This window comes from Anticarsia gemmatalis, chromosome 27, assembly GCF_050436995.1.
Source record: "Anticarsia gemmatalis isolate Benzon Research Colony breed Stoneville strain chromosome 27, ilAntGemm2 primary, whole genome shotgun sequence".
In the NCBI taxonomy this organism is placed as follows: domain Eukaryota; kingdom Metazoa; phylum Arthropoda; class Insecta; order Lepidoptera; family Erebidae; genus Anticarsia; species Anticarsia gemmatalis.
In genome coordinates, this window is record NC_134771.1 from 5744887 (window position 1) to 5763790 (window position 18904).

General features: G+C 36.2%; 3 protein-coding genes across 3 annotated transcripts; 2 read left to right on the top strand and 1 right to left on the bottom strand.

Moving 5' to 3' along the window:
• Window positions 1–1189: 1189 nt before the first annotated feature.
• Window positions 1190–2658, bottom strand: LOC142984595 (uncharacterized). Its single transcript, XM_076132334.1, has 3 exons — window positions 2372–2658; window positions 1990–2053; window positions 1190–1354 (listed from the first exon to the last, which is right to left on the bottom strand). Exons 1-3 carry the CDS (start codon window positions 2526–2528, stop codon window positions 1213–1215), a joined length of 363 nt encoding a protein of 120 aa, XP_075988449.1. The 5' UTR covers window positions 2529–2658; the 3' UTR covers window positions 1190–1212.
• A 1631-nt stretch (window positions 2659–4289) lies between these two features.
• Window positions 4290–6084, top strand: LOC142984410 (trypsin inhibitor-like). Its single transcript, XM_076131966.1, has 3 exons — window positions 4290–4804; window positions 5119–5191; window positions 5919–6084. The coding sequence occupies exons 1-3, from the start codon at window positions 4744–4746 to the stop codon at window positions 6082–6084; spliced, it is 300 nt and encodes a 99-aa protein (XP_075988081.1). The 5' UTR covers window positions 4290–4743.
• Window positions 6085–6353: 269 nt separating this feature from the next.
• Window positions 6354–10235, top strand: mdlc (RING finger protein mdlc). Its single transcript, XM_076132128.1, has 7 exons — window positions 6354–6653; window positions 7109–7263; window positions 7739–7891; window positions 8495–8622; window positions 8858–8919; window positions 9291–9468; window positions 10049–10235. Exons 1-7 carry the CDS (start codon window positions 6560–6562, stop codon window positions 10218–10220), a joined length of 942 nt encoding a protein of 313 aa, XP_075988243.1. The 5' UTR covers window positions 6354–6559; the 3' UTR covers window positions 10221–10235.
• The last annotated feature ends 8669 nt before the right edge of the window (window positions 10236–18904 follow it).

Sequence of the window (18904 nt, forward strand, 5' to 3'; positions counted from 1 at the left end):
CTGTGCATTGTAATATAATAGTAAATGTAGCAAGAAATTATAATTTGTTGATATTATTAAATCAGTAGTAGCAACAAAGTAATTAACTAACAATTTTTTGTCCCGTGATACAAAATATAACAATCCCCTAAAGAAAATAGTGTTTTTTGTAATGACAATTATAAAATTTTAAGTTAAAATTGTGTTGTAATAAATGATTGTGATGTATAGTCTGTTTTATTTATAAACTAGATTTACGCCCGCAGTTTTGCCTGCGTAGAATTTCCCTCCCTTCGGAGGAGAATTTCCAATTCTCTCTTAGTGCTCCTCTACACTTCCTAAGGCATCTTTATACCAAATGTCTAGTGCTCCTCTACACTTCTTAAGCAATCTTCATACCAAATTCCAAGTTTCTACGCACAATAGTTTCGGCTGTGCGTTGTCTATCAGTCAGTCTCTCAATAACGGAAGAGTGGTCGCCACGTCATTACCAGTGCATCGGGAGTATTCGGGAGGTCTTTGATTCCCAAACGGGAAAATTATTTGTGTGATCCACAAATTTTTGTCTGAGTCTGGGTGTGTTATGTATATGTTACTGTAAAAGCCCGAACTATGGCAAATCCTAAGATTTTCCGGTAAAACCTAAGATTTACCAACTCTCAATGATAAAAGTCCGAACTAGCCGGAGTTTCAAAACTATGTTACGGTATATAAAAAAATCCTCCTTCATAACTATGTTTCTAACTATTTCACGGTATAATTATATACTGTGACATAGTTATAAAGAAGGAGTTTTGGGCACAGCGACATGGGTAGGTTAGGTTAGAAGGCTAAGGTGGGAGCGAGCGAAGCGAAGCTCCCACCTTAGCCTTCGTGGTTATTTTTTTTTAACCACCCAGTAGGAGGAGCCCCGCGAAGTGGGGCTCCGGCGACATCTCGACATCATCAAGTGAATATAGGTAAAAGTTCGAAATAAAAGAATTGTTCGGACTTTTACCATTGCGAGTTGGTAAATCTTAGGTTATACCGGAAAATCTTAGGATTTACCACCGTTCGAGCTTTTACAGTAACATATATATATTGTTTGTATGTTTGTAAAAGTCCCCGCGACACATGAGCAATTCTTAGTACGGGAGTTGTCGCTTTTAAGAAATAATTGTACAATGGTTAACTTGTTTGTGTAAAGGTAATGATAAAAGGTAAACGCGAATAACAGTAGACAATAAATAAAATCTATTTCTTGATAACGTGCTTATAGTTAGATCTATAGCAAATGTCTTCGCATTCCTCCATACTATTGAAACGGTTGTCGTTGCCGCCGCAGCCGCCGTATATAAATTTCACACATGTGTGTGTTTCCATGTCATATCCATACCTGAAAACATATAACTGACTATTGAAGGCTTCCATGGCGCAGTGGTTCAAGTCGCCACGCCAAACCATTGCGTCGGGAGATTGTGGGTGCGATTCCCACACACAGGAATCATTTGTACGATCCACAAATAATTGTCTCGGGTCTGGCCGTGCTTTGTGTCCGTTGTTCGTATGTTTGTAAAAGTCCCCGCGACACAAAAGTAATTCTTAATGCGAGAGTTGTCTTTTTAAAATAAATAAGTAAATTAAATAATAGCTCCGCATAGTCACCGGTTTCTGAGGTACATTTAGCGGTAGTTTGTCTATTCAATAGCGTTTAACCTCATATAAAAATAGCATTTTGAATAGATAAACTACGGCTAAATGTTGGCTAAACGGAGCTATGTGGTCATTCTATAGATGGGTGACCGCATAGTGATTTTTGAACTGGGCGTCTCCGTGCTTCGGAGGGCATGTAATAGTCGGTCCTGATTGTTGTCAATCAAAATAACAGTCGTTAAGCCACGTCAAAGGCCTTTCGGGCGGCTTGAACAACTTTGACACTAGGTTGACCACTAACCATACGACGAATGAATGAACCCACGTTTCGCAATTAACAATATCCCATGTAATACAGAATGTTTTAGTAAACTTTACCTTACTCTCTCTTTACCACAGCTTCCGGGATGTATTGGCTGAGTGCATTCTTCAAGAGCTGGTCCTATAATTTAAAATGTTATAAACCATAGCAAAGAGGTTTCGGTTCCGAACACCAGATTGTAATAAAAAAATAATCAATATTCTTTTCTTAAAAAATAGAATATTTTTTCCTTCTTTGAAACATAAAATTTATAGACACCATAGAAAAAATAAATAACAGAAAACTAGTAAATCACACATCAAAAAAAATTCGTTGAAATTAATTTAAGCGGTTTAAGTTTATAATTGTTGTTTTGTTCAGGATAAGTAGATTTATATGGCCAATTTCTATTAAACTGACAGTGGCCGATTTTCGACGTAACTTTTTTTGGAAACTTACCAGGATGAGGTGTAGTTGTAGTGGGCGTAGTTGTAGTCGGTGTGGTCGTAGTCGTCTCCGTTGTTCTTTCTGAGGTGGTCGATATATGAGGCTTATCCGTTGAGCTACCACAACCGTACGCCATTCCAATAAACAGACTAATTAATAAAACCCGCATTTTTTAAGAAACAAAATTTAGCAAAAAAAAATTTTGGTCGAAAAAAATTGTGGCCAACTTTTATAAAATTGGACACTAAGTTAACCAAATAATGACCAATCAATGCAATATTAATTTATTGCTTTTTGCATATATATAAGAAATATTGTATTTTCCTAATATTCTATTAATTGGCTTGTTTTTCCATTAAACACGGTAATTTAAAATGGTGTACTTATTTGTAATTTTAATTCACAGTTTAATTGAGAGATAAAATGTGTAGGTCCGTGTCGCAGTGGTGAAAGAGACGTCTAGCAATCGTCGAGGTCGTGGGTTCGATTCCCACATAACATATAATGAGTTCCTAGCTGTTATTCCCTTACGGCGCGGCGGCCAGTTTCAATTAGGTATACTATCCAAAGGTGTAGGACTTTGTTTATAGTGGCCAAGTGTGTGCACAATACACAGATACACTCTATATTCCCTAAGTCTCATAGCCCGGTACGACGGAAAACTGATGCATTATTTTTACCGGGCACGGTACTTACACCCGAAATCCCTTCGCGGCTATCGCATCTACTTGGACCGTGTAATAAACGCTCTATAATTAATTATGTTATTTAGACATTCTTTCTCTAATATTAATTAGAAAAGTCTAAAAGTATTTTGCCCGACCTGGGAGTCGAACCCGAGAATTTGTGGTCAGCAGTAGTATTTACACCTCTATCACAGGACTATTTCTTAAATATTACAAACGTGCGAGCTACGTCATGTCATTATATCGGAGTTTCTCGTTCATACACATTTAATTCCTATGATTCTTTTGATTGTGACGTAGAGAGCACGTTTGTAACAGTCCGATTATATCCTAATTAATGCTTAATATTTTCCGTAAAATTAATTATAATTACCAAAGAAATGTTTTCAGTAATTAAATAATTAATTAGTGTTAGAATAGCTTTGTTTAATTACTTTCAAGTCGATTCTAGTTATTATTTTCTTAATTAAAAATTCCACGCAATCGATCACATTTTGCACATTTAATGTTGAATTATTCTGCTACTACGGATTGTATAATAAATGCGAAAGATTATAAGGATGGATATTTCACCGTTAGAACAAGTGATCATTGTTTCCAATGCACACATAACTTGGAAACGTCATTAGTGTGTTGCATCCGGTTCGAGCCATCGACCACTTACGTTATTGGATGGGAAGCGAATGCTAAGACCACTGGGCTATCATTGATCCTACAATGGCATTTCATAGTCTGACTACTATAATCTGAACATTAATGTTTTCCTTCAACGTTAGAACAGAAAATTAGAAAAACAACATAGTAGAGAGCCTTCGCATGCACGATTCATCTAGAGGTAGATTATAATTGACAAATCTATGCATTTCCGAAATAAAACAGCTTCCGAAATATATTAAAATTTATTGTTTTAACTACTCAAACGTCCAACAATACCCTCCATGGACGTTAGAGACGTTAAATAGACTACCATCAACTGCATTAGTCTGCCGGTCACTGATGATCCCTACATACAAATCTCTCTACTAAGTTTCTCTTTGTCTTGTCCTTATCCCACGTTAAGAGGGGTAAGCACATGATTTCGTTCCCAAAATCATGGTGTAAAGACATTTGGCTGTGTGTTTTTACAAACCCTCCTAGGGGATTCTACATCCAGCTGGAAATTTTGAAGAGAAATAAGGCAGTGATACGGGTTAATGGTATAGAAATATGGGAAATACGTGGGGGAGGTTTGTGCGAAACTGCAGCTATGGAGAAGGGGTTGGTGAAGGCTGCAGTGACTCGGGTAGGTCGAGATCATTTTCCCTAATGTCTTTGTTCTATGACCAGGGTATAGATATAAGTAGCTAGAGATAATTTTTTTGTCGTGGTTTATGCATTAGGTCATAGCTCTCTACTCTACTAATGCCCGGTTTTTGAGTACATTTAGCAGTAATTTATCTATTAAATAGCGTTTTTTTATATGAGTTTAAACGCTATTGAATAGATAAACAACCGCTAAATGTACCTCAGATACCTGAAATCGGGGATAAGTTGATGGACTACAAATAAAAGGCAAAGTCATTGATTTGAATCCCCGACCACACGACAGTCGACTTAAAACACCCGAGTGTATAATTGAAAAATAATTGATTTTCAACCGTTTCATTAACATTGGAAGCGACTAGTTTTTGAAATCATTGTGATAAGTTCTTGATAATAATGAAGGTGTTTATACTGAGTTTTGTAGTAGCGGCGTTTGTAGTTATATGCGAGAGCCGAGGTAAATAAACTATGTATTGTTTTACTATTTATTTATCGTTTATGTGATTACATAATATACCTACAACAATACAATCTTCTTACTTTTCTTTTAAAAAGACAACTCCCGCACTAAGAATTGTTCTTGTGTCGCGGGGACTTTTACAAACATACAAGCAACGGACACAAAGCACCACCAGACCCGAAACAATTATTTGTGGATCGCACAAATAATTGCACCGTGTGGGAATCGAACCCACGACCTCCCTACGTAATGGTTGCGGCGAAAATCAAATAGATAAACTAGTAAATTAACTTATTGTTTCATGTTTTCAGCTCATTTTCGACCCGTAGATCCGAAATGTGAGTTACCAATAGAAGAAGGACCGTGTTTAGCTTTATCACCAAGGTAAATAAATAAAATGATATACATATACAAATATTATTATATTATGGTAATAGACCCACAAAATATGTGAATTTAATAGGTTTATTTCATACACCTCTGGCTAAGTCTTAGGGCATAACTAGGGTTGCCATCTTTAAAATTTGGAAAACCGGATAAGACGCGTGAAAACCCCGGATTTTAGAGCCCGAAAGCCGGACATGTCAACAAGAAGAGCAACCGCGACGGGAGCAGTGGGGGAACGGTGAATATACTTGGTTCGTCGGTTGATCGTGGTGAGCGAGCATAGTGCGTGTCTCGCAGGCGGCCCAATTTTTCTTTTATTAAACTTTTTCAAACCCGGTCTACAAATGAAACCTTCCCCGGGCGCTCCCCGGATGCCTTCTAAACTAGGACAAATCCGGGGAAACCCGGACGGATGACAACCCTAGGCATAACAAGCTGTATGTAAAAATATTGTTGCGTATTCTTACGGTGAAGGAAAACATCGCCTTGCAGGCCTAAACGTTCTGTAACACAGTTCTTCAAGGAATACAGAGTCCCTAACCCGCACTTGTTCAGCGTGCTGGCCCGGAGGTCGTGGCCCCTTCGTCGTTTTGTTGTTCAGCGTGTTGGCCTGGAGGCTCCTCCGTCATTTAGGGAGAAACCCTTGCCGCTAGGAAATAGCTGAGTTAAACTGTAAAGGGTTTTTATAAAACCACCTCTATTAACTACTCGTTTTTTTCTACAGGTGGGGATTTGATGTGAAGAAAGGAAAATGCGTTCCGTTTATTTATGGAGGCTGTCGAGGCAACGCTAATAAGTTTCCTTCTAAGGAAAAATGTGTAGATAAATGCTTTGGAAAAGATATTCATGATCACCGCAAGATTAATATAGTTATTTTAGATAAAATATAGAATTGCAGTTTTATTTATTACCTAGTTCGCAAACCCGACTTCGTTAAGCAGTTGGAAAATAACGACTTGTGCTCCAAAAGTCATAAAATTGCCTTTTGGTAGTTTTGGCGTGAATTAGTAACGGATTAGTAATAGACATAACCTCCACTACCAAGTTTTTCCTTTTTCCATAATTGCGTGTATTGAACCTACAACCTTTATATTCAAAATATTTTTAATACGTCAACTCACGTTTCCGAACGTTCTATAGACAGTAATAGACACTGACAGTGACAGAGCACTTGACATTGCGATATATAGCAATCAGCTAGATTATCATGTAAACAATCTGTTTTGCAAACAAAATTTTCATTTCTTTGTGTTTCATTCTTAGATTATTGTACTAAATAAATGATATTCTTAGTTTAATAAGTTTAATTACTGCCTAAGTCTATTGTAAGTTTTAATTTAATCAACATTTTACGAACGAAACAAAATGTCCGACGCTGAAGTTGAGGTTCCAACGTCTTTCAAAAAGCGTAATATTAGGAACAGAGGTGGCAGAAAACGACAACAGTCTAGCTCAGAAGGTAATACACACCTTATAATAATATAAGTAATGTAATACATAAACATTTTAGAAATAAATATAGTTGTTTTTGAGGTTATATTATGGCGCGCCAAAACAATTTTGGTAAATGCACTTAATGTGTGTAAAGTCATGGTGCCTTCTGGTTTAGCATAGTATATTAATGCGCCATGGTCGTCTGGTTACAATAACCTCTGCTATTGTGTTGCGGATTCGCCTAACTCATGACAAAATAATAATTATTTGGCAGGAGTGCCAGGAGTATGTGATCTGAATTGTGTATTTGTGTGTGTGTGTGTTCTGTTTAGCATGTAATTTTTTCTATATTAATGTATTTTGAAGTATATAAAAGTATGTTTATTAGTTGATCGTTACTATAGTATAAGTTCTGCTTAGTTTGTGAGCGGATGATTATGTTAGTCACTCAATAATATTATTTTATTATTAAATTTTCAGAGAAAAACAGCTCAGACTCAGATGACCAGACAGTGGTGATACCGTCAAAGAGGCCACAGAAGAGCAATCCTAACATACAGAGTACTTCTGTCGGTCCCAAGCGGACGAAAACACAGATTGATGATGGCAGTGACAGTAATGAGGATGAGGAAAAAGTAATTGATTTATTATTTATAATATTACATTTGTTTTACCTAGTTAGAAGATTGAAAGTCTGACTACTAGTCTTACCACGGGATATAGTGTTATAACCCAGGTAACTGGGTTGTGGAGGTCCAATAGGCAGTTGCTCCATGTTAAATACTGGTATTATGGTATGACCACTAATCTATAAAAGCAGCCAAGCCTTTTTTCCTATTAACACTCCCTTTTGAAATGTATTTTCGACTTTAATAAATGTATTACTTAGCTGGGTCCTGACTGAGCGAGCAGCCTCATGAGGCAATATCTAGGTCTCTTTACTTTCAGGCAGAAATGAGCGGAACCGAGATATTGCCTTGTGAGACTCGCTCAGTCAAGACGCAGCACTTGATGGAAAGAGTAGTATATAAGAATAAATAATAATAGTACATAAAAAATAATAGTATAAAAGAATAAACAATTTGATATTGTATACACTTCTTCTTTCAGATGCAACAGCGTACAACACTATCAGTGCAGCAACAGAGGGAGAATGCCACAGCTACGTACGAGATGGACACGGAGAGAGACAGAGATGCTCAGGCTATATTTGAGAAGGCACAGAAGATTAATGAAGAGTTGACCGGGCAGGCTGATGATAAGGTATTATTTATTTTTAGTGCACGGTAGATTCTTGATTATTCAAATTCAAATTCTTTATTGCTCTCATGTGTTACAAAGGTGTAATACATAATATTATTTAATATTCAAGTGTAGACTTGGTTTATCTAAACATAAGGTATGTAATACAGTCTGAATGTCTATCCCAAATCTGTTACTTTTCATAAGATGTCAATAACACATTTTAGTATAGAAATTGTTTGAGCTTCTAATTTCAACATTGTTAACAAAATACATTTCCAAAGCATTTTGAAAGAACCTTTTATGAGTACAAGTTTTAAAAAAGTTTGATTACCTTGTCATTATTACACTTTTTACATGCAAAAGTTTATGAAATACACCCACATCTTGCAATAAGTTTGTTAGTCCCTATGTTAAAGTAATAAGGAGCAAGCCTATTTCCACTTTACATGATGCAAAACTTCAGGCTACTCGTGAAAATATTCTAATAGAAATCTTACAGAAAATGACACGACTTTGTCTGACCAAATTGAATATGATACTGAGATAGCCATTTTTTTAAAAAAAATTACTATATACATTTTTTTTGCATTCTATCTCAACCTGTAAATTGTCCTATTTCAGGTGTACCGCGGTATAAACAACTACGCACAGTACTATAAGAAAAGAGACACGGCAGCCGGTAACGCGAGCTCAGGACTTGTGAGGAAAGGTCCTATCAGAGCGCCGGCTAACCTTAGAGCTACTGTCAGGTAAATAACCATTATATAATAATCATCATATACGCAAATAATTACGCATCATTACGAAATTCTATTCTATTCTATATTTGAGCCCTTGTTTCACTATATATAGATAACTAGTGGTTAGCTTATCGGCTGGAAAATTTACAGTAGTTTTCTTACATTAGTTTGTGTAATTTTCTTTTGTACCTCTTGAAGAAAAATAAGAATGAGGATAATATCAATAATTTAATTATATTTACAGATGGGATTATCAGCCAGATATTTGTAAAGATTATAAAGAAACAGGATTCTGCGGTTTTGGAGGTGAGATCAATCAATTTTTACGTACATAATATTATTATATACCTGAATGCATGTATGCAGAAATGAGAATACACAAATGTTAGCCATTAACAATGGTGGACCCATGTCATATTCTATTGCCATATACCGTGCATATGACCAAAATCTGGACAACCATTGTAATCAATTTATATAAAATTCTCCCATTAAGGTGGTGAAATTCCACGCGGCCTAAGCTGCGGGTGGGAAGCTAGTCTAATATAAATTAGTAAAACATTGACTTGGTTTGTCTTTCAAGATTACAGTTGTCAAAGGCCTTCAGGAGGTTGAATAACTTAAACTTTTGGTACCACTAACTTCTAAGATACTGAAATTATACTTAAAATTTCCAGATTCATGTAAGTTCCTGCACGACCGCTCGGACTACAAGCACGGCTGGCAGCTGGAGCGCGAGGAGGCGGAGGCGACGGCGGCGGGAGGCGACTCCGACTACGAAGTGTCCAGCGATGAGGACCTGCCCTTCAGATGTTTTATATGCAGGAACAGCTTTACACAACCTGTTGTTACCAAGTGAGTAGAGGAACTGTGGGATTTGTGCAAAGGTTCCCAAAGTGGTCGATACCTCCCTCTAGTGGGGGCTGAAGCATTTCGTGAGGAGCGGTAGTGAGCCACAAGACAAATGATAAATAACAATAATACATAAAATTATATAAATATCGAGTTACGGGAGGAGACATTTCGGATAGATTCTTAAAAACTATGATTGTATGATATTAATTTCAAAGGCCTTCGGGAAATGCTAATTACCTACGGGAGCGGAGTAATCTTTTCTCTACACAAAAAAGCTCGATATTTGAGTACCTCACGAGCTCACTGAAAGAAACCTAATGAACCGTGTACTTATTTTTGATTCTTGAAGCCAAAGAGATTTTATTACAAGTTCATACATACTATAATGCGAAAATACTTTTTCCCCGACCTAATATAAAATGCGCTAGAGTCGTCTATTCGAAGGTGTAATAGAAAGTCTATAAATTTGCCGACTAATCAGCGGAGCACATTTTTATTAAAATTTTGCATAGAAATAGATGAAAATTGGGGATAAAAGATATTGTATCATCGACTAATAAAGTTATTTATTACCTTTCAGATGTAAACATTATTTCTGTGAAAAATGCGCTTTAGAAAACTACAAGAAGTCTACAAGATGTTTTATATGTAACGCACAAACTAATGGTATGTTCAACCCGGCTAAGGAGCTAGAGGCTAAACTGAAACGACAGCAAAGTGATGAAGAAGAAGATGATGATGATGATGAATAAATAATTTTTTGAAAATATATTTTTTATTAATTTTTTTTTAAAGTAATGGGAGTAGTACCTACCCGGAGGTAATGTGTCTGGTATATGGAAATAGGTCCGCATTGTATTATATGTTTATAACATTGTAAATGGCGAAACGTGGGTGTATTGACTGCTTAAGTTAGTAGTTTATTTGACTGCTGAGCCTGAGGTCATGGGTTCGATACCTTGGTCGTGTTGGTTATCCGTCACACCAGGTTATGAGAGTTACGGAATAGAGAGTGTACCTGTGTATTGTGCACACACAAGGACACTATAAACAGAGTCCTGCACAGTTGGCCGGTTTCAATAAAATTGGACGCCGTAGCCGGATATCAGCTAGGACATATTTATCTTGACCTCTTGGGGAAAATCGTATGACAACGCGGTTTCTTTGTTCTCTAAGTGATTGCTTTTCATAGATTACTTAAGATAAAATCTTAGATCTAATATTTTGCGATAATATACCGACACGCCCCCGTTTGGCCTTAAATAGTGTTTTTATCTAAACCTTGTAAATAAATTGCGATGTTAGTTGAAAAGATCCATTACGTAGGTATATAGTTTACACTAGGGAATAAACGTTCTAGTATGTATTTCAATTAAGTTTATTCTTTATCTGTAGTATTAATTTTATGTTGTTGTTATTTTATGTATTACTAGCTGAGCCGCGCAGCTCCGCTCAAGCTTTTTTTTATCTCAAGTTAAGCTACGCTTGCCGAAGTTGGTCAGCGATGGGTGACCATTTTATACATGTCAAGTTCTTTCATGTTTCGGAAAGCACGTTATATTGTGTGTCCTGGCTGTCATTTTCAAATTTCTTTGACAGTCGTTACCAGTAGTCAAAAGCTTGAAAGTCTGACAATTATTATTAGTCTTACCGAGGGGTATCGTGTTATAACTTAAGTAACTGGGTTGTGGAGGTCCGACAATGAGGTTCTATGTAAAATACTGGTATTCCGATGCATCTGGTGAGACTGGAAGCCGTCTCCAACGTAGTAAGAATGGCTAGACAGACTAATACATAGCTATGAATGGTCAAAGAGGGAGAGCGTTATCTCTTCTCAGTTGTTTATAATAAACTCTTGAATGATAGATGATATCTATATTAATTGATTCACGTATTATTGCGAGCAAAACACATGATGTAAAAGATTATCTGATAATAATAGGAAAGATAAATATAGTTGGATAACAACAAAATATGAATAATATTTTTGTTTACAGTTACTACGTATTATTAGAATTACTTTAGTTACGTATAGATGTTGATAAGATTAAGAAAGTTTTAACCGGAGTTTTGAGTGGAGGCACGGCGAAGATGCTGAGAATAAATCAATTTAAAATAAACCTTAAATCAAAACGGCATGCCAAAGACTGAAAAATAGCGCTGCGCGCAGCAAACGGCCGTAGGGACTGGAGATCTAAGAGGGAGTCCTTTCCTCAGCATTGGGACACAGAAATTGGCTAACATTTTTTTTATCAATATACCGAGGTACTTAAAATTGTTCCGTTACTGAGTGACTCGGCTGACTGATGAACAACGCACAGCCAAAACTACTGAGCGTAGAAAGCTAAAATTTGGTGTGAAGATTTGTAGAGGCTCCTCTACACTTCAGTAAGAGAGGATTTTTGGAATTAAAGTTAAATTGGTAAGTTCCTAGTTTGTTTTGTTTTTTGTCATCAATGAAGCAGTGATAATTTGTAGCTATGCACATAAGTTATCGATGATATAAACCTAAAACAACACTCAAATGATTTTTAAAGCTATGTGATAATTTATTACCCACGTACTTATAAGAAATAATAAATGATCACTTGCCTTAACAACGGTGGAAAACGTCGTGCGAAAAACTTCCATGACTGAGAGTTGAAAAAACAGTTCTTAAATGGCAAGTCATGTCACCCGCACTTGGTCAGTGTGGTGTAGTCAAGGTTGCCCTCATTCCGGGAGCAGAAAGAAATCCTGCCCAATAGTAGGAGAGTATTTATTTCTAGCTGGTGCCCGGGACTTCACATAGGAAGAACATTCTGCAACTTATCGTTAGGATTTGCAGCCCCTGAAACGTAAGTACAACCTTAGTTTCAAACATCAAAGTCTGTTCAGTAATTTCAGTCTGAAATAATTTTAATTTCGACGATATTTGTGAAGAAACAAGACTTGACTGTTGAGTGTTGGCCTCCTCCTCATTAAACAAATTTTTTTATGATCTTACGCTTGTCTCCTCTATACTTAATATTATAAAGCTGAAGAGTTTGTTTGTTTGAACGTGCTAATCTCAGGAACTACTGATCCGATTTGAAAAAATTCTTTCAGTGTTAGATAGCCCGTTCATCGAGGAAGGCTATAGGCTATATATCATCACGTTACGACCAATAAGAGCAGATTACCAGTAAAAAATGTTACAAAAACGGGTAAAATTCTTTCCCATTCTTTCTTATGTTGCGCTGGCTAAGTTGCGCGGGTCAGCTAGTTTATAATATTAGTAAGATCATAAGATGAGATCACGTTTTATTCTTATCGTGTTTGGAAAATATGTTTTCACTGATTATATATACATAGTCAACATTTATATTATTTAGATTTATCCAGTTTTAGAACATTCTTATCGTCATCTAAGATCAATCTTTCCGCTATGTTTAGCGAGTTTGTTATATTATTACTAGCTGACCCGCGCAGCTCCGCTCACGCTTTTTTATCTCTATTAAAACCTTTTCACAGTTACCCAGAGATCATGACTACTTGGTGTTGTTGTTTCTATACTCTGTTCTTCCACCAGGTACAATAATAGCGGGATAAGAAGTATCCTATGTTCGCGTCCCGGATCTAAACTACCCCTCCACCAATTTTCAACGCAATCTGTTCAGCCGTTCTTGAGTTATTAGTCACGCGGCCACATCGGCCAATCAAGTTGTGAGCTGAATATTATAAATGCGAAGGTTAATTACATTAATCACATTAAAACCACTGAATAGACTTTGGTAAAGCTTAGCAGTGTTGTAGCTTATTGTACCAGAGTAATACATAGGTAAAATATAGACTGCGTGCAAGGAGTCGTCAGTGTTGAATTAAAATTTAATTTCCTATTAATTTCTAAAGCCGAAAACGGTGATAATTCCATACATATAAATATTAGGTCGGGGAGAAAGTATTTTCGCATTATAGTACCTATGTATGAACTTGTAATAAAATCTCTTTGGCTTCAAGAATCACAAATGAGTACACGGTTCTTTAGGTTTCTTTCAGTGAGCTCGTGAGGTACCCAAATATCGAGCTTTATTGTGTAGAGAAAAAAAATATTACAAGTTCATATATACTATTAATGCGATAAGACTTTTTCCCCGACCTAATATCTAAGGGAACCATCACGCAAGTTATTCCCAAAGGTAGGTAAGTACACCCACGTTTCTCAATTCACTTTTCTTGATGTCACCTGACAGGGGCCAACCTATTGAAATATACCAAACAGGTAGTCGAATTCCTGAAAAAATCTAATCTTAACTGAAAAAGACCAATAACACTATCAGGAATCAACCTCATGACCATGATCAGCAGTCATATACCACTCAGACCACAAATGGCAGTTGACAAAACAAGGTTAATAATTTCGGCACTCCTTTAAAGTCATGTTTATTCTTTATTTTTGTCAATGTGTGCCAGACGATTTGATGTACGATACAGATCTGATGATTGATTGTGATTGCGAAGGTTTGAGATTATCGCTCAATCATTGCAAATTATTTGCTAAATATAGGTGTACTATGTGGAGATATCACATGTATTGTTCCAGAAAATGCATTTATTTTTTCCGACATTTTTAACTGCCTTTGTTGTCAAGGTGGTATTATGACTGCAGGTTGCGAGGTCTTAGGTTCTGCTCCCGGGTCAAGCAGTGTTTATAGCGTTGTCTAATTTATATAACAACAATATCAAGAGTATATAGGAGAAGCTCGTGGCTTAATGAGTTACAGCCGCATGCGGAGGTTGTTTTGTGGATGAGTGACCATATTATATGATACGAGTTCCTTCGTGTTTCGGAAGGCACGTTAAATTTTGGGTCCTGGTTGCCATTTTCTAACCGTCGACAATTTTAACCAGCAGCCAGAAGCTTGAAAGTCTGACAACCAGTCTTACCAATCGGTTGTAACCCAGTTAACTGGGTTGTGGAGGTCCGACAGATAGTCGCTCCATGTAAAACACTGGTATTCAGCTGCATCCGGTTAGACTGGAAGCCGATTCCAACATAGTTGTAAGAAAGGCTAGGCTGACGATGATTATCAATAGTATCCCGGAGTTTGGTAAGGTGGCTATAGGCTTGCCCCCTATTACATGGGACTATCAAAACTGGATTAAAGTGAACTGGAGGAAAATAATTAGGAAAGCTGACCCCACTACCATATCATAGAATACAAAGTAGAGAAGAAAGAGTATCCGTGGTATGACTCTTCTTACTTGGCTATAAACAGTGTTTATTTTCATGTTTGTTTAATCTTATTTTTAGCAAGTAATAACCTCCAGCAGTCTCGACAACAGTGGAAAATCGGAAAGTCATGATTGAAAAATTTATATTTGTGATTATCGGATCTGATAATACGCAACGTCTGGTACAAAACCTTATAAAATTAAGATCGTTAAGAATAGATTTACAATTATTGCCCCCGCCCTCATGTCAAGGGGGGACTCTTGGACCAGGGTAGTAGTGAGATCGAATAAAAAGAACTATCTGACTGTCTTTCTTGTCTTGGCGGTAGCGTATACGAATGCTAATCTTGAGATCTCAGGTTCGAATCCCGGTTCAGGCAACGTACCGTTGATATTCTCTAATGTTTAGCAGAATAATTCTCGATAACAGTCAAAAGTTTGGTAACATTAGTCACTGTCACATTGAACTATTAATAATTCATATAATTAATTCTAATTAATAATTCATATTATAATATTAAAACATTAATAAGAACCACGAAACGTAAGTGTATGTCATACACCTCTATGTATAAAAGGCGTAATGTTATGTTTGTAAATCGTAATAAAATATTTCTGTTATACAAATCATATCATTAGTTCAAGAATCTTCAAAACTCAACTAAAATATTCTCAACACAAGTAATTAATTCAATACACGTTCAAATTCGCTTGTTCACCCATATTGTAAGTACGACAACAGAATTTTTTATCTGTATTCTCTGATTTGCAGTTATAAAACGACTTAAGTTACTTATAAGTCGCTGCACTTAAGCTGTTTTGAAATTTTAAACGAGAAAATAGTATACTACTTTTGCGCGATCTCAAGAAAATTATAAAAGGTAATAAGTCCTTCAGTTCTTAGCAAAAGGATAAGACTTTTTAACTCTGAGTACATTTTTGCTCCGGTTTCAAAAATGGTATACTACTTTTCGCACGGATTGTCTATAGTTACAAAATGGCGTATGTCAAAGAAGATTTGGCGCGAAATCTGACGTTTTGGAGTTTGTAAAAAACGGGGTACTTTGTCGAAAGTGTTATAGAATTTAGAGATTATTTTGTCGAATACGAGGGAATAATATTTATAATGTTATTTTGGTTCATCCGCCATGTTTTAGGGGTAAGTAGAACTGTGACTTTGTAGTTTCTTTTCTCGTTTTCTCTGATCAAATTCGCGACGAAGACATTATATCCACATTACTTTAGAAACTTGTACCTATAGATTTTAATTTTTAGATATAAAATCATGCAATCACCTCCCGCGCTTGTGGTAAAATTCTAAGTACAATAAAGATTTATGGAATTTAATGACTTATCAAAGTTTTGTGTGTACCTAAGAAATAATGATCACTTGTTTGAACGGGATCTTTTTTGTATTTTTTTAGAATATTTCTCAATAGTAGTTCGGAGATTGATAACGTGCCCGGTATATGGCAAAAGGCCAGTCCCTTGTTAACGAAACGCGGGTGTATTTTATACACCTTTGGGTATTACAGGCGTGATTTTGTTGGACGTAGTTTTTTTTAATATTTAGAAGATACTATGTGTACAAGCCGTGGAAAAGCTCGTTCTGTGGATGGGTGACCTTACTATACATAACGACTTCCTCTGTTTCGGAAGGCACCTTAAATTGTATGTCTCGTCTGCCTATTTTGATGATCTTTGACAGTCGTTATCAGTAGTCAGAAGCTTGAAAGTCTGACAACCAGTCTTATCGACGGGTATCGTGTTGCAATCCAGGTAACTGGGTTGTGGAGGTCAGATAGGCAGTCGCTCCTGTAAAATACGTGTATTCAGCTGCATCAGTTGAGAGTGGAAACCGACTCCAAAATACTTGGAAGAAAGGCTAGATTAATAAAAATGTGTACAAGTGGCAATACTTCAAAAATGAGTCAAATAGGTGAAAAATTTAGTAATTTTTTATCTATCAGTATAGCCGTTATCAGTTCATCATGTGGGGTTATCTAATAAACACTTAATCTTCAAGTACTAGGTATTTTATTGTTCGCTATAAATTATAACGTTATCATAAGTAATGATTGTTTTTGCTTGTCACGATTTAGGAAAGTTTTTAGAGTATTGCAAACAAAACAGCCTTTGTGGTATGAGCTGTTGTGTGACTGGTGATCACAAGGCCGTGGGTTCGATACCCGAGTCGGGTAAATAGTTGTGTTGTGAGTTTTTCTCCCATTAAATGGCAGACGGGTCTGTTGCCATATACTAAGCAAATTCAAATTCAAATATCCTTCATTTCAGAAACTTTTTATAAGTATTAAAAATCGTAATAATATTTTTAATTTACCATAGTTTCGGATACTCGTAAGTATAGAAACGGCAAGAAACTAACCCTCTTATTCATAAACACTCTATAAACCTATTTTAGTTATGAAACTACTATAATATGTTTTCTCTTTTTCATTTCGCTAAGAAGTGAAAGAAACAAAACACTTTATAAACCTTTCATAACTTCACGTGTTCTTATGAATAAGAGGGTAATTGTTTAGTCTCAAACCAGACGTTGAACCAGGGAACTCATAATCAACGGAACAAAGATGCATGTGCCTGCAGTTACAGTCTTATTTACTTTAAATTCGACTATATCACATTATGTACCTACTAAATTCATGCTGATGCATTGTTTTCACTAAAATTGATAGTTATATACGTCTTATGTAAATTACCTGACGCACGTGCAGATTAAAATATAATCCTAAGATTATAATACATTATGTAAACGGTATTGTCTCTAGGCTACTTTTAGTTTTTCGAGAAAGAAAATTCGTTGTCGTTATATAAAACGTCCCGGGATTTGAACCCACGGCATCTGCAATGCTGCGACAATACGATAGTGGCATGGTAATAGATTTTCAAGCCTTATTAAGTGCTAGATAATCTATTGGATAGTTACTCTGACAGCAACTGTAAGAAAAACTTGTCAACATACTAGATTTCGTTATATCCATACTAGATTCTCCGTACCACTGCGTCGGGAGGTCGTAAGTTTGATTCCCACACGGAGCAATATTTTTTGCGATCCACAAATAGGAGGTTTTGGTCTCGTTGTACTTTGTATCTGTTGTTAGTAAAGACACTATGGTAGAGGCGTGGCGACCATCTTAACCACTGCGCTACGGAGGTAGTCATCCATCTATAGCTTTATCTAGATATTTAATTACTTTATTAACTAATCAACACGGTTCGGTGCAAGGATTGTTTTGCACGTGTTGACATTAATACAGCCTGACCTCTGAGTTATAAGGTCGTGAAGTTACTGGAAATCGTGTAAATAACATACTGAAAACGATAAAGGGTAAACTGATAGGGGATGTTTTTCAAAATTTACTTAGTTTTTAAGAAATACGAACACGTTAAAAACAAAACCAATGCTACATAAATCTATACTAATATTATAAAGCTGAAGAGTTTGTTTGTTTGAACGCGCTAACCTTAGGAACTACTGGTTCGATTAGGAAAAATATTTTAGTGTCAGATAGCCCATTTATCGAGGAATGCTATATACCAGTAAGAAATGTTACAAAAACGGGGACAATTATGACCCATTCTCTTATGTGACGCAAGCGAAGTTGCGCGGGTCAGCTAGTACTTAATATATTATATTTCTATATTTTAAAATTTTATCTTGTTTAAAATCATTAACAATTTAGGTTCAATGTTGATAAGAAACACATATATTTTTAATTCGAATCATATTTTAAAATCGTTTATAAATCAAATTAAATGTTGACACTTATGATAGTCGTTACAATTACTGAATCTACCACTAGCTCGGAAAGTGTACAGCCTTATGAGAAGAGCTAGCAACAAACACACACACTAATTTAAATCGCCAAATGATATATATGTATATTTATATTTTAAAGATCTTTGACAGTAGTTACCAACTGTCAAAGATCTTTAAAAATTACAGCCGGGACCCAAAAATTTAAAGTGCCTTGCGAAACACGGAGGAACTCGATACGTATAATATGTCACCCATCCACCGATCAATCTCGGTAAGCGTAACTTAACTTGAGAGATCGATCCGCACGGCTGTTGTTATTTAGCCAAGAGCTCTACTATGCTTACGTCGGCCATTATTATGACATAATTCAAAATCATGCAATATGCAGGAACAATATCACAAGTTTTCCATTATAGTAAATACTAGCTGACCCGCGCAACTTCGCTCGTTCTAAGTTCTCGT